Here is a 15,965-nt window from a genome sequence, read left to right as displayed (position 1 = left end):
GTGCTTGGGGATCAAGCAAGAACAGAGCAACTGCTTAGGTTCTTTTTACTTTTTAATGCACCCCCGCCGTCCGCCCACAGTATAAGTGTGAAAGACTATTCTAACGTAATTTCTAAACGAAGCAATTCCCATACGCTAGCATTTGCGGACATTCCCACGCTCTCTGGGCTAGGGATGCAAGCGCACAGATTCTAAGAGACAAGAGTTCGTTTGAAGGGCTATCTATCACCTCTTCCCAGAGCAGCGAAGAACCAACTGGCGGCGAGCCGCCCACTTTCCTCTCCCCGCCATTTAGCCCTCGGCGCAGCGGACGCCCCGGGGTCTTTGAGGTCTGCTCTCTACAGTCCGGCCGGGTCCGACCACTCGCGATTTTCAAATCGGAAGCCGGCAGCGCCGGCTCCGGTTCAATAGCCTTGAGGTGGCAGGGGTCTGTCCCTCCGGGGTCCGCGGCAGAATCCCGTTGGACAATAAACTACGAAAGGTCACCAGTTAAGGGCTCAGACCCGGTGGTTAGTCCCTTGCGGGAAGTGAGACGGGCAGGGGGCCACGCTAGAGTCCGACCAAGATCGAGATTTCTGAGAAGAGGTCTGCGAGGCTGAGAGGCTCCCCCTAACCACCCCCCCCCCGGGTCCCCAGTCTCCTGAGCAACGCTTATGTGGCTCAGAGAAGTGGCGCCCGGGAGAAGCGCGCGGGAGCCTCGACTGCCGGGGAGCGGCCGAGGGGGGGAGGGGTGACAGCGAGAGAAATCTCCCGGCGGCAGCCTCAGCCTAGACTTCGGCTGCTCCAACTCAAGGCCTCTACTTTCCAGGAGCCCGCGGACGGGACAGGAAGTAAGAGTGTGACAACCTGATCAGGAAAAGAAGTATTTTACCTGCCGGATAGTCCACTCAGACCAAGGTTGGAAACGGTTGCATACCCCCCCTCTCCTACCGGTGTTTCGGCTGCGGGTCCTTCACTCGAAAATGGCGCCTAAAATACAAACTCGAACGGAAATTCGTTACAAATGCGCGCAATGCTTTCTGGGAACCACTAATTTGAAAAAAATGCGGCGATTATCGCCGCCATTTTCTGGTGGCTTACGCGCATGCGCGAACTGCTGGCGGGACCCAGGCGGCAGGGGACGTTTTCTATTAAGTGAATAAGAAAAGCGAAACAATGTTTTCCGTGGGCCTACGGCAATAGCACTCTTATAAAAAATATTTTTTAAAAAACTTTGAGAATTTTGAAAAAGATAAAAAAAATAGAGTGAGGCTCCGCCCACAGCTAAAGGCAAAGCTCAGTCGTCCAATGACGCCCCTTAAGGAGAGGGCGAGCTCGCTGAGGGGCGGGGTCTAGGGCCTGCTCGGGTGACGCCCGGCAGGGAAGTATCGCGGGAAGATGGAGTGAGCTTAGCTCTTAGGAGTCGCTATGGTGACAGAGAGGCCCGAGGCTTCTTGGTAACTGGTCCCACTTCTGTGAGTACGATCGCCACCGCTTTCCTGTCACTTAAGGTAAATCTCTTTACTTCTAGGCGAGAGGTGAGGAAAGGGTTTGGAAGTTGTAGCCATTACTGGATCCACCTTCCCTGCTATGAGGGTGTGTGCGGAGTGGAGCATCAGTTATTTTCCGTCTCCCTGGGGGCGGTGCGGCTCTGGACGTAGCTTTTGGGATGCAAAGGAGGAAGCCCTGAGTTTGGAGGGAGTAGAGGGGTAACAAGGAGAAGAGAAAACCTGGATTGGTGAATGATCGTGTAGTGAAAAGCAAAATAATGATTTCGAATTATTGGTGTTAGGTCATTAATGTCACTAGTGAAAGGGGGTTTCGCGTTTTTAAAATCATTTGTCTGAAAGACTCTGTAATGGAAGAAACGATTTGCTGGTGTCTGGGTATGAGAAAATTATTGATCAGCAGATATTTCTTAAGTAGCTTTTGTATACATTGCACTGTCAGGCATAATCAGGATTATTAAGCAAGTATACCTGTTCCCAGAGAATCTAGTTTTGCTAGTAGGTTTTTAGTTTTGCTAGTAGGTTTTTAGCCAGGAGTTTGTGGATCTGGTGGTAGGTGATTGGAATTCAGAGGAGTTCATACCACCTCTTCTCCACTTCCCCTCCCCCGCCCCCCGCCCCCGAAATCGTATACAAAATTCTGGGTGCTTGTGAATTTTTCTGGGGAGTTAGTGTTCCCAGAACTTTGATCAGATTCTCAAACGTGATCCTAATCCCTCACAATGTTAACCATTAATTGATTTGACTATGTCCAACAAGCATTTATTCAGCAACTCTTAAGTACTTGACATTGAGAACTGGGAGCCTCTTTTATTCCCCCTTTTAACTTTTGTAGACTTAGGACTTGGCATACTCAAGCCCCAGTATATCTGCTTTATGAATGAATTTACATTGTCATTCTAAGTAAGTAAGTATGACTCTTGCCCTGAGGAGCATATTCAGGTTCAGTGTTTCTCAAGAGGAGGTGTGGAGGACACTCCCCTCAAGTGTAAGAATTTGGTGAGGTTGGGAGACTGGTGTGATTTGAATAAACATTGACTTGATATTGTAATATACCTTTATATTTGAGGTAATATAAGTTGAAAAAAATTATTGTTTTCATAAGACAAACTACAGACAATAAAGCTTAGTGAAAAAAAAATTTGGCTGGTAGGTGTACAAGAAAATGTAGCAATCAGTTCTCTTTGAAAACATCTGGAATCTTTTGGAATTTTGCAGTCTGTAAAACACTATTACAACTGAGTTGGAGAGATATTAACCATGAAAAAAGCAAAGACTAGACCAAATTGAGTTATGTATATGGGAGACAGCATGATGTAGTAGAAAGATGTAACAGATAACAAGAGTCCCAAATCTCATCATTTTTTTAGCTACATGCTTAGACAGTTTACTCAATTTATCAATCTCTGAGATTTTTTATTATAAAACCAGCATATAATACCTACCTCATAGGATTGTTTATGATTGTCTAGCACACACACTATATGCATTTGGTACTGCTGTGTTTATGACATTGACCTTATTAGGGTATGTGCTAAGGATGAATAATGGGATGTCAAGTTAGAAGATTAGTTTATGAAGGGTTTTGAAAGCCAGGTCAAGGATGTTTTCAAAATATTAGAAAAATTTTGAGCTAAGGAATGACTTGGTAAAAAAAAAATTAACAGTAGTTATGTGGGATGTGTAAAAAGGGAAAGAGACTGAGATCAGGCATGGCTTAGTTGGATTATTACTGTCCAGTCCTCCATGTAGGAGGTGCCTATGCAGTAGAAAGGTAAAAATCTGGACACATTTTGGGGGAAAATCTATAGCTTTTGTAGGTTTTAATGGTTAAGAGTCTGAACCCTTAAAGTTAGTCAGATTCTATTTTTTATGAATCCCTGGATTAGTGATGAGGCGATAAGAAAGATAAGTCACAAATAAATCCTAGTTTTACTGCCTTTGATGGTTGCTTTAAATAATGATTGGTCTTAGTGACTGATAAGAAATGTAATTTCAGTAAATCAATAAAGTGACCAATAGCTTTAGATTTAGTTGAACCTAACCATGCTCCACTCAGAATAAATATTTTTTAAGCAGACTTAAACCAGGTTGTATAACATAGGAAAGAAATTCATAACAAACAGCTACAGTGGAGACAAATCTAGAGTGAAAGTAGGGCACTCAGAAAAAGTGAAGAAGTGATTTGAGAAGAGATTAGGATCACAAGAAATAAAGACTTGATTGATCCCTGCCAGTACTTTGGATAAAAAGAAGCTGGTCCAATTGGGATGGACTAGGTTACAATGATCTTGGAAAGTATAACCAAGTCTCATCTTTCTGGTCCAAAATCATCTACTAACAACCATTATCTATAATTTCAGGCAGTCTGAGAAGAGAACGCTTACTTTTTATATTTCAAAAAGTTGTACCCCACAGGAAGAAATAAGAATAAGTTCAAGGGGAAAAATTGGAATAGAATTAAAATTAACATTTGCAATTCTTTAAGTGCATAGTTAGATTTTGTCATCATTATAATAATATGTGTTTTGTCTACCTTCTAATGTGGTTACAGCATTTCTAATGTGGTTACAGCATTTCATAAAGTCTGAAATTAGATTTGTGGGTAAATGTTTAAAATATTAACAAAGTTTGTAATTAATTGTGAATATTTGGATTAATTAGACATTAAATAATAGATCAAAATGAATAAACATGAATTTATGTAAGTAATGTATAAATACTTAGAGAATATTGTTCAAGATGAATAAATTGGATATAGAGACAGGAGAGATAGTAATGAATATTCCTCTTGATAATATAAGCCCCCTAGAACACCAGTCTTGTTGAAACTCTCACCTATCTTAACACAGAAAAAAATGGGAAGTGAGGAAATGGAGCAGTTTTGGGGGATGGACTGTTTTGAAAAATGAGTTTGTTTTTATTCATATAGGTTGAGATTAGGAAAGGTATATACAGTGGGCATTAGAGGTGGAGAATATAGTTCAGAAGAGAAAATAGGGTGAGATAGAGTTACAAGAATAGTTGGGACACTAAAAATAGATTAGATTTTTAAGGTTGTGAGTAGAGAGAGGATAGCACTAGAGAATGTACATTCTTAGAATATAGGAAGAAGAAATAATTATAGTAATGTCTCAGGGAGGACTTTGTAGATTACAAGTGACAGAAAATCCAATCCAAATTGTCTTGAGAAAAAAAAATTAACTTCCATAACCAAAAAGTTAGGTGAGTATAACTGGATTCAGTGTTCAAACAAACACACTAGGATTGTGCTTCTTTCTTTGTTCTGCTTTGCATTTCCTTGTCTTGGCATTATTCTCAGGCTTCACGTAGTGGTCTCTGACACCTCCAGGCTCTCCCCTTGCCGTGGTAAGGTGTTACAGTAACTCTAGCCTCAAATTTCCTAAACTTAAAGACCTGGGGGTTAAGAAGTGTCTTTCTTCCCCATCTTTTAGTTAAATAAAAGTTTCTATTGGAGATCTCTAATTGACTTAAGCCTAGGTCTCATGCTAGCTCCACTGAAGCCATATGGCTAAGAGTGAGGAAGTGGTGCTCCAAGAAGAAATTCTTTGTAGCTAGGAAAAGAGTGAATATATGCAGGGTGACAAAAACACCAATTTTCACTATAAATAGCTAACAGTTATTAAGTTCTTACTATGTTTCAGGCACTCTACTGGACATTTGTAAGATGCCTTTTTTTTTTTTTAACCTCATGTCTACTTTATCTCATTTAATCATCATAACCAACCTGTGAGGTAGGCATTATTAACCCCATTTTGTATACAGAAGAAAACAAAGTGCAGTATTTGGAAGATCTCTAGCTGAGAGTTTCAATAAGAAGTGGGTCAAATGCAGTAGAAACTGCAAAGAGAATGAGAATGGTGATCTTACGAAAAATAACATTTATTAGGTTTTTTTTTTAATGCAGAAATGCATAAAGAAGAAAGCAAAATTGGGCCATAATCCTATCATTCAGATAATTCTATATTAAAAATATAAATGTATAGATAAAATATTATGAACATGATAAAAACATCAAACAGTATAAAAACATATAAAATGAAAATTAAAAGAGTGCCTTCTCACCCCAGTGTCCCTAACCTCATGAAGGTCTCCGTTAAGTGTCTTGCATATCTTCCGAGAAGAATGTTTTAGTATCCAATAACTTGAATATATATTCCTCCCTTTTTTTTTAACACAAAAGGGATTGAGTTATATAATACTACTGTATACTTTGTTTTTGTCATTTAACATATTATAGACATCTTTCTGTATCAATACATATAGATTCATCTCATTTTTTAAATAGTTGTACAGCACTCTAGTTTATCAGTTGAGTGTAATTTTTTTCTATGCTAGTTGATGAATTAAAAGGATGAATTAAAGACGACTACTTATTTTTAAATTTGTGAATAACATGGTTTATTGGCTAGAATTTATTAGGCCGTCCTGCAAAAGGATTATAAATATAACCAATGTGAATAATATTAAAGTATGGTTGGCAAGAGCTAGCTCTAATTTAACTAAAATTGCAAGGAAATGTAAATACCACTGCATATATCAATACATACACTTCAGATACCTACAGGAAGTGGAGTGGCATGGAGGTTGGAGGTCTTTAGTAAGTGAACTATACTGCCATTCGTAAACCTGTTCCATTGCTTGTTAGGTGTTTGAATAACCTGTCCCTGGAAATGGTGAACCTGCTGCTGCCTTCCCTGCCGTATAAGAGATCTCAGCTCTAGTCTTCAAGTGGTTTTATGATGGGACCAATCTGAATAAAAGATCTGTTTCTCTCTCCCTCCTCTCTTTACTGCAAAAGAGACATAGGAGTCTAATCAGAGCTATCAATTTGGAAAATTGTTGATAAAAATCGTACTTCTAAAAATAGGGCCTTGGGTAGTCATCAGCAAACCATTAATTTCAACTGTTAATATCAACACCCAAGGGTTAGACAATATGCAAATGACCCAAACAGAGCTTGGTATAAATGCACTTGTGATCTAGCTCTTGGATTTCTTATCTCTCCTTCACATTCTTGTTTACTTCGTAGGCTTTCTGCTACCTCTTATCTATAGGTACATTCTTGTTGACAAGTCATACCTTCCCTCTTTCTTGCCTAAAATTTTTCTCATTTTGTTAGTGCTTTTATGTTTTAGTTTTATTTCTTAAATCTAATTCATTTCTTTTTTCTTTTTTTGTAAACCATCTTAACCACTTTTAAGTGTACAGTTCAGTGGCATTAAGTACATTCATATTGTTGTGCTATTGTCACCTCCATCCATCTGCAGAACTCTTTTCATCTTGCCGAACTGAATCTCTGTACCCATTAGATAGAAACTCCCTGTTCCTCCTTCCGTCCAGGCAACCACCATTCTACTTTTTGTATCTATGAATTTGACTACTTTATGTACTTCATATAAGGGAAATTATATAGTATCTGCCCTCTTGTGACTGACTTCTTTCATTTAGCATAATGTTAAGTCTAATCCTTAACATTAATTCTTAATTCTATTTTCTTGGTTCTAATTCTGTTCCATGTTGTAAATACTTATATCTGGAACATGCATGTGTAATCTATGATGAATATTTAAATTTCTAGTTTTTGATAGTACTGTATAGAGTTCTGTAATAAATAGGCTTGTATAGTTTGTATATGTATCTTGGTGTACATTTATATGTATATGACAAATTCCTATGACTAGGAATTCTTCCCAGGGTAGATTCCTTATATATACTTCTTTTGAATCAGTAGCTTCTAACTCAAAATATGACAGATGTGTCAGATTGGCAAAGCCTAGGTAATTTGCCTATGTCCTAGCTGTAAGGAGGGCTAGAGAGGAAATAATTGGTTTTTTATTTATAAGGTAGGAAATTCCCCAAAGGTAGAAAATGTAGTCAAAAGTGTTGGTGGGGGGGCGGAACAAAAGAATCAATGACCGTTAGCACCAGTTTTCCTGCTCTTCAATAATGTATGTGACTAACTCTTTCTCTGTATGCCAGGGCTGGGTTCTGGCTGGGTTTTTGCCTTTGGCCACTTTGACAACAGAAAAATGGTATCTAGTTGTTTTCATTTTCATTTCTTTAATTAAAATTGGGGCTGTGACTTATTTCATGTTTTTGATTGCCCGCTGACCATCTGTATTTATGTTTCTGTGAACTGTCAATTTATATGTGTTTACAAAAAGAAGTACCCCATTATCAGTGTCCTTGATCAAATGACTTCATAGGGGACCATGCTGTCTTAGTTGTCTTCTGTTTCTATAGTACTGCCAATCAATCCCTGTCCACTGGTTCCTTCTCCTTTGCCCCCAAACATACTTCTTACATAGTATGTAAGAAGAAAAACGCAGAGCCTAGTGTGCCTGGAGCAGTTTGAGTGAAAAGAGAGAGGAAACAGGAGATGAGGTCAGAGAAATGATGTGGTCTATTAGGGCTCTCCAGAGAAAGAAAAGTTAATGTTGAAGTCATTAGTCTTAGGGCTGGAAACTTGGGCAAAATTTCTGTGCTGTAGTCTGGCAGCAGAATTCCTTCTTCTTTGGGAAATCTTGGTTTTTGCTCTTAAGGCCTTCAACTGATTGGATGAGGCCCACCCAAATTATGCAGGGTGATGTGCTTTACTTACTTCAACTGATTGTCAGTTTTAATCATCTCTAAAAAAGTAGTTTTTTTTTTTTTTTTTTTTTTCTTTTTTGCGGTACACAGGCCTCTCACTGTTGTGGCCTCTGCTGTTGCGGAGCACAGGCTCCCGACGCGCAGGCTCAGCGGCCATGGCTCACGGGCCCAGCCACTCTGCGGCATGTGGGAATCTTCCCAGACTGGGGCACGAACCCGTGTCCCCTGCATCGGCAGGCGGACTCTCAACCACTGCGCCACCAGGGAAACCCTAAAAAATAGTTTTATAGTAACATTTAGTCTTGTGTTTGCCCAAATAACGGCACCATCTTGCAGCCAAGCTGACACATAAGATTAACCATCACGATACGAGTCCAGATCAATAAAGGCTTTGAACACCATTGTAAGACCTTTGTTTCAGGGGCTTCCCTGGTGGTGCAGTGGTTAAGAATCTGCCTGCCAATGCAGGGGACATGGGTTTGAGCCCTGGTCTGGGAAGATCCCACATGCCGTGGAGCAACTAAGCCCATGCGCCACAACTACTGAGCCTGCACTCTAGAGCCTGCTGGCCACAACAACTGAGCCCGTGTGCCACAACTACTGAAGCCTGCGTGCCTAGAGCCCGTGCTCTACAACAAGAGAAGCCACTGCAATGAGAAGCCTGGAAACCGCAGTGAAGAGTATCCCCTGCTCGCTGCAATTAGAGAAAACCTGTGCGCAGCAACGAAGACCCAATGCAGCCAAAACAAAACAAAACAAAAAAACACCTTTGTTTTAACTCTGAGTGAGACAGGAAGCCATTGGAGAGTTTTGAGTGGAGAAGCACCATGACCTATTTTAAAATTCACTTTGGCTGCTATGGTGAGCATAGATTGTGAGGGGTTAGGAGGTCAACTAGGAGGCTATTATAGTTCAGGTTAACAGGTGATGGTACCTTGGACTGGAGCCATAGTAGTGGGGGTCATGAAAGTCAGGTATTTTGAAGATAGATCATACAGGTTTTGTTTTTTACAAATTGGATTTGGAATGTGAGAGAAGAGTCAGTGATTATTCCAAGGTTTTTGGCCTGTGCAACTGGAAGGATGGAATTGCCATTTACTGAGATGGGTAAGGCTGTGGGAGGAGCAAAGTTGGAGGAAAGATCAGGGGTTTGATTTGGATCTTAAGTTTTTAGGTGTCACACATTCAAATAGAGTTGTCAAATAATCAGTTAGCTAAAAAGTCTGGAATTCAGTGCAGAGGTCTGAACTGGAGATATGAAATTGGGAGTTGTCACTAGGTAGTCAATAAATTTAATCTTATATTAAGCCATGAAACTGGGTGAGATCACCATGGCAGTGAGTATAGATACAGCAGAGGTACAAGGATGAGTGCACAGTTTAAGGTTAGGGAAATTAGGAGAAAAGGTTGGGGATATTTATTCCCTCTATAACTCTACAATTCCTTTCCCTCCCTAAACTGCCTATTAAAGTAAATCCTAACAACCTTATTAGCAGGATTGAAAAGGAATTCCCACAGAGTTACATGTGATCCTAGCAAGACTGCCCTTTCCTGTCTTATAAAACTCTTCATCAACACTACAAACCACCTAAGAGAACAGTTCAGGAAGAAGGCTACAATTTAAATTGATTATACACCTTCCTTTATTCGACGATTGGGACTATTCCATCATACCTTACAACCCTATTTCCCTCCGTCTCTACATTCAAGGCTCTTAATTCCCTGCATTAGTTCATTATTAGATTTAGCTGTTGATGACAGTAACTTAAACATGATAAAACTTTATTTTCTATCACTTAAAAGGCTAAATAGGACTGATAGGACTCTTTACAAGGTCAAGAATCTTGGTTCCTTCTATCTTGTTGCTGCTATATATATGGTCTTGATGGCATGGCAGGGAGAGGGTTACTCTTAAATTCCAAGTTTTTATTTGCCAATAATGCTGATTTATATAACTTTTATAAGAGGTAGTAGTGTGGATTTTATAAGAGGTAACTCATTTACTTTTCATATTACCACTGTGGGTAACCAATACTGTTGGGTAGAGTTATCTACCCCCCTCAAGATATAAGTTCCAGATTGGGCCACGAGGTTGATGGTGTTGTAATATCCCCATTGGGTTTAAGAATTGTTAATGTCCTATGTGGCTACACCCAGTTTCAAGGGCAGTTGAGAAATGTAATCTTTATTCTGGATGGCCAGGTATGCAGCAAAAATTCAGATTCTTCTACCACAGAAGTAGGGATGAATGAAAGAGAACAGCTGGCTGTTTTTACCATCTCCCACCATCTGTCCCAAACTCTTAGCTCTTCACCATTTAAATCCTACTACTCTACCTTTTGGAACTCACAGTATGTCATTGGCCAAATCTGTGTTCTCAACCTTTACTCTAAAACTTCATAGTTTTACCCTTTAACTTCACAGTCTAACTTAAATCTGGTTGTTTCCTAAGGAAACTGCTTTCCTCTTGGCTGTTTCAAATGGAGGCTGTTTTGCCTTCCAGACTCCCATGTGTCAGAGGGCCTTGTTTCTCATTAGTGCTTCTGCACAACTGACTCTCTTCCCCTTTCCTCTCTACAATCCCTTAGTCCCTTTGAGATAAGTCTTGTGAGATCAAACCGTTATCTACTCTGCCTTTTTGTAGTCATCTACAGATCTCTTCTTTTTTCCTCATTCAATGAATAGTATTTTAGCACCTGGGTAACTGTGTCTATCTCCACCACTATTCTTGTCATTATTCTCAGTGATTTAACATCCTGAAATCAATTCTTCCATGCCCTGGCCTCTCAGTTACCTTGACCTTGGCCACCCACTTTGACAGGCTTAACCTACTTCATCCTTACCAATATCTATACTCTCCCCCAAAATCTGTTTTAAGCATCTCATTGTATATCTCCACTTGTCTTTCTCTAGTTTACTTCCTCTAGAAGCTTAATGCTGACAATTCTTCAGGCTTCAGTAGGACTTCTAGGCCATTTCAAGTTCTGCTGGGTAGTCTCATCCCATGGCTTTGAACATGATCTTTGTGCTGATAACCCTCAAACTGACATCTCAATGATATCACCAGCTCTGACCTCTTGCTTGACTCCAGACTCGTATATCCAATTTCTCCTTGAATTCTTCATTCGGATATCTAATAGGCACCTTAAACTTAGCATACCCAAAACAGAATTTTTATATCATCCCTTTCAACCTGTTCCTCCCTTAGTTTTCTTCATTTCAGTAAATGGCAACTCTTTTGTACCTGTTGAAACTTTAGAGTCATTTTTGACTCCTCTTTCTCTTAAACTGAATTCATCAACAAATCCTGTGGAATCTTCTTTCAAAATATATTCAGAATATAACTGCTTCATATTATTTGCACCACTACTGCCTTCCTTATCAATCCACTTTCATTTCTCTTCTGGATCATTGAAATCCTAACTGGCCTCCCTGCTTCTAGTGTTGCTCATGTTTGCTTTTTTTTGGTCATACCATCCATAGTGTCATCCATAGTGACACTTTAAAAAATGTAAGTCAGATATTATCACTCTACTGGCTTCTCCGTTCATTTAGAAGAAAAAAAATGAAGCTTTTATTGTGGTTTTCCCACCTCTATGTGATCTGTGTCCCTCCTTCCTCTTCCCCAATTTCCTGCCATCCCTTTCACTCACTCTGTATTGGCCATGCTGGCCTTCATGATCTGACTTAGCATTAATGATTTAAAAGCATAACTAGCTACTGTATTTAGAAGAGTTTGAAGGGTAAATGTAGGAACAGGAAGATCAGTTCTGGACCTACTGAAATAATTGAGGATGATGGTGGCTTTAGACTTATGATGGCAGTACTGAGAAGTGGCCAGATTTGGAGTATATTTTGGTAGTTTGGTGATCGGATTTCCTGGGCATATTTTTTCCTCTTAAGCGCCATGAATGTTAACCCACGCTGGACCAAAGACAGCTTATAAATGATTTTTAGTAGCAAAGGCATAGTTGCTCCTGTCTTCTCCCTATATAAAGTTGCAAAATAGATTTTTCAATGCTCTAGAAATTTTCTTTTATTCCCCCTCCCACCCCACCTACCACTGACTAGTCAGATCCTTGGTGACCAAGGCTTTTGGGCAGATAAAAACACCTCAGTGCATCCCCAGGCAGCTCTGCACTTCCCTGAATTGGCTGTGCTCTAATACTACTTCTCCTTTATTCCTCTATTCAGTCTCACATCAGAATGCCCATATCCTTCATGCAGATGATCTCAGCTAAATAGGATGTATGGGGAAGAGCTTTCTGAGCAAAAGAGAATCTTCCCAATGTTCAGATGCCAGCCTCTTTCTCTGATTCCTTGGCACCACGTTTCTGAATAGTTGCAGATTACTTTCTCATGAAAAACATACTGCATTTACTACTTATATGGGATAATGATTTCTTTTGGTGAGGAATGATTCCTAATTATTATGGATTTCAGCACTTTGAGGTATTTTGATATAGGCTACATCATGCCTTTAAAGTTTCTGAATGTAGTTGTATATTCAGACTATATATATATATTTTTTCTTGTCTATTATGTTGTTTCTTATTTCCAGAATCAACAAGTTATCTGCCTTTATTCTTTTAAAATCCTTATAAGCTGGGTGAATTTGAATTATTGTGAAAAAGCAGCATGTATTTACATTTTTCCCCCCTCTAATTGAAGGAGGTCTGATAGAAAGAAGGAAGTAGTTTTGAGAAAGGTGCTAAAACTCCTAAGGACGAAAAGTGAACCTTAGAAGTGTGCCTAGGAGAAATTGTTTTCTTGCTCTGGATGCTATACACAGATTCATACTTTTAAAGTTGAACATAAATCTTGTTAAATGAACTGGAGGAGAGAGGTTTCTGACCTTAGCTGCATATTGACTGGATAGAAAACTTCAGATTTTTTCTGTGGTCGTAACAATTTTCTCCCCATTCTCACAAATTTATGAGTACAATAAGTGAAAAAGGTGCTTTGAGATAAAGCTGTATTTAGCACCTTGCCAATCTAAAAGTCTTCTGGATTTGAGAGAATGAGAAATTATCTAAGGTAGGCCCACTGAATTCTTATCTATAATTCACACCTTCTTTGATGTAGTTAGCAGTAATTTTCTACTTGGTGAAGAGGATTTTTTTCCTTTAATTACACTTTCATTTATTTTTTTCTCTAGGCTAGTGATATTACTCAGAAAGAATCCCACAACTATAAATTGGATTCAGACAATTTAGCATTTTCTTGATTTGTATCTTTTGATAGCATGATTATTTGAGAGAGTGTTACTCTTGTTTTTCTAAATTTTTGTTTGCTATTTACATTGTGATTTTTATATAGCTTTTATAATAGATTTATTACCTCTCTTTTAAATAACTCGCTTATTTTTCACTTTGCCACCATGGCAACCATAACTGTTGGGCAGTGTATCTACATCCAACAGAATGTAAATCTCAGATTGGATCACTAGGTTGATGATGTCATGGTATTCCCATGTGGGTTCTATAACTAAAGCTCAAAATATGTATCTTAGCCCTCGATCAGACCTTTGGAATTTATTTTATTGTGTATCCATTCAACAGGACCAACATTGATCTGCCATTGAACAGTTCCCAGTTTAAAAAATCTTTTGATTAGGTCTTGGGACATCCCTTGGAAATTATTTACCTGGCCAGATTTAGTGGCGTTCTGTACTTGTAGGACTGTTTTAGGCAGGTTGTAGAGGACTTCCGGCATCCAACCCAAGGCCTCCATCACTCACTTGCCAGAATTAGCACACTGACTAGTTTTCTTCCTCTTTCCATGTATTTGTTGCCAGCAGGATTGAAAGTGTTTTGGTGTCCTTGGGGTGCTAAGATATTTTGTTTACTTTTAATTTTTTGTGTATATATGTTTGTTTTTAATGCAGATTCTATATTTTCCCCCTTTTATTTTTACAGTGAGTACAATCAAGTGGCATTTTAAAACTTTGCTGGAAGGTGGAGACATGAGACTGAAGATATCTCTTTTAAAAGAACCAAAGCATATCCTTTTAATACTTATAAACCTTATTGTGATCACCTTACTATAGTATTATTAAAAGTTTTCTTCTATTTTTCTAGTCTAGTTGGATAATGGATTTTTTTCATTCCTTTATTGGTAGTTTCGCTAAATTGTTTCTGAAATATTTGAGGTCTTGTGTTGCAGGTAATTCTCCAATGCAAACTATTTGCTCTAAATCTTACTTTCAAATTTTTATTGACATTTTTCTTACTCTACTTAAGTACTACTATACTTAAGTACATAAAAAACAGTTTTTGTTTAGTCTAATAAAATCTTAAAGAGAAGTTTTTTAAAAATCAAATAATTTATCTGTTGGTATGATCTAGTATGTTTTCATTGAGTTCTGCTCTATTTCTTCTTACTCATGATAAAGTGGAGGGTAAGCTGGGGAAGTCTGAGCAGTTAGACCTTTATTATTTCACGTGGGAAGGGGGCAATTATAAATATTTCTCAAACGCATGACCTTATATTTTGTCAGCAAGAACTCCCAGTTATGTGTCAGGAATATATGATAGGCCCCTTTACCTTCATTCTTAGTTATTTAGACCAGTGCTTCTAAAAGTATCATCTGTGGACTTTATTGCAGGTCTGTGAAGGGATAAGTAAAGAAATTGAAGGTAAGAAGGAAGAAATTTTTGTAGCAATTTGATAGTCACAACATCCAAATATAAGATCATTTTTCTAGTAATTCATTTTTATTTTATCTTAGAAAATGTTGATCTGTAACAGATTTGAAATAAATAAAAATAGGATCCTTCAGAGATAGAGAAGCACTGTTTTAGACATTTGATCAAACGCTTTGAATTAATATTGTCTTGTCTGCTTCTTTTACCGTTTGAGTGAAGATATAATTCCTTTTATTTCTCCTTAAATCATTTTTATTCTCTTTTAAAAGTGTGCCCCCAGGAGTTCATGCTGCTTACAATCTTTTAGATTTTGACTATGTCTATTGTCTGCTTTTACCTTTTCAAGCTGAAGAATAAGTCTTTTTAGACTTTCTTATTCTGGCAGTCCTCTCATTTCTCCTGTAATTTTAGTTAACTTATTAGTTTGAAGACATGTCACGTATGTCTGATGTGTACTTACATCAGTTTTTATGAGGATAAGCTTAGTATTTTTTGTTTTGGGGCATGTGTGTATGTGTATTTTCTTTCTTTCTAGATTATGCCTGACACACTCCTTTTTAAAGGTTTTACCTAACATTGTTTAAGCTGTAGCAATTATACTTGAAGAATTTTTTCAGTAATGGTCTAATGGGACATCCAGATCCTTTTGTTTAGATTCTACTTTGAATTCTGAGTATTCCAATGCCACTTTATTACCTATTTGTGCAGTCTCTTAAGAACTCTCCATAATTTCTTTTTTACCTTTTTGGTTATTTTGCTTAATCTATCATATTTTGAAGTATTAAAAAAAAATCTTAGACCATCCCAGAATTAATTTGGCACATAGTTTCTTTCTTTTTCCTTAGAGTTTACTGATTGCTTGGATGAGCCAGTAGAAAGCATTGGTGAGAAGAGAAGGCAGTAAAATGATTATACAATAACAACAAAAGAGCAAACAACCCAACCAGGATAATGTGGTAATATACAAATCCACATATAAGCAGGAGAAAGCATCTCAAAAATGACAAACTGAAGTGCCTTCTCTAGATACACAGCTCTGCTAGGGTAAGCAGCCTGTTCTGATGGTGGAAGTGAGGGCTACTTGAACACCTCAGTTTATAGAAATCCACTTGATAAATCAGAGACTGAAAAAATAGGTTAAAGTAAGAATTTTAGGGTTCATATTTTATCCATATTACCTTGTAGGTACAGTAAATTGTAATTGAATTACTTCCTG

General features: G+C 38.3%; 2 protein-coding genes across 11 annotated transcripts in view; one reads left to right on the top strand and one right to left on the bottom strand.

Annotated features, from left to right (window-relative positions):
* The window catches only part of SMC4 (structural maintenance of chromosomes 4), a 34,698-nt gene extending 33,659 nt beyond the window's left edge, over window positions 1-1,039 (bottom strand). The window contains exon 1 of one of the 2 annotated variants that reach the window (XM_049710501.1): window positions 931-1,039. The gene's annotated coding sequence lies outside the window, so the exon portion shown is untranslated. Of the gene's footprint in view, window positions 1-871 lie in introns of both variants that reach the window. The other variant, XM_004281853.4, reaches the window with a different exon arrangement.
* Window positions 1,040-1,147: 108 nt separating this feature from the next.
* IFT80 (intraflagellar transport 80) overlaps window positions 1,148-15,965 on the top strand; it is a 106,340-nt gene continuing 91,522 nt past the window's right edge. For 2 of the 9 annotated variants that reach the window (XR_007477649.1, XM_049710510.1), the window contains exon 1: window positions 14,142-14,267. Coding sequence is in view for 4 of the 9 variants with exons in the window: in XM_049710510.1 (XP_049566467.1) it covers window positions 14,195-14,267 (73 nt within the window). In the remaining 5 variants the exon portion in view is untranslated. Of the gene's footprint in view, window positions 1,491-14,020; window positions 14,107-14,141; window positions 14,268-14,367; window positions 14,741-14,918; window positions 15,794-15,965 lie in introns of those variants that run through there. The other 7 variants (XM_049710508.1, XM_049710512.1, XM_049710515.1 and 4 more) reach the window with 7 other exon arrangements.

This window comes from Orcinus orca, chromosome 5 (assembly GCF_937001465.1).
Source record: "Orcinus orca chromosome 5, mOrcOrc1.1, whole genome shotgun sequence".
Classification (NCBI taxonomy): Eukaryota; Metazoa; Chordata; class Mammalia; order Artiodactyla; family Delphinidae; genus Orcinus; species Orcinus orca.
Note: the sequence above shows the minus strand (reverse complement) of the source record. Positions and strands in the feature narration are given on the sequence as shown.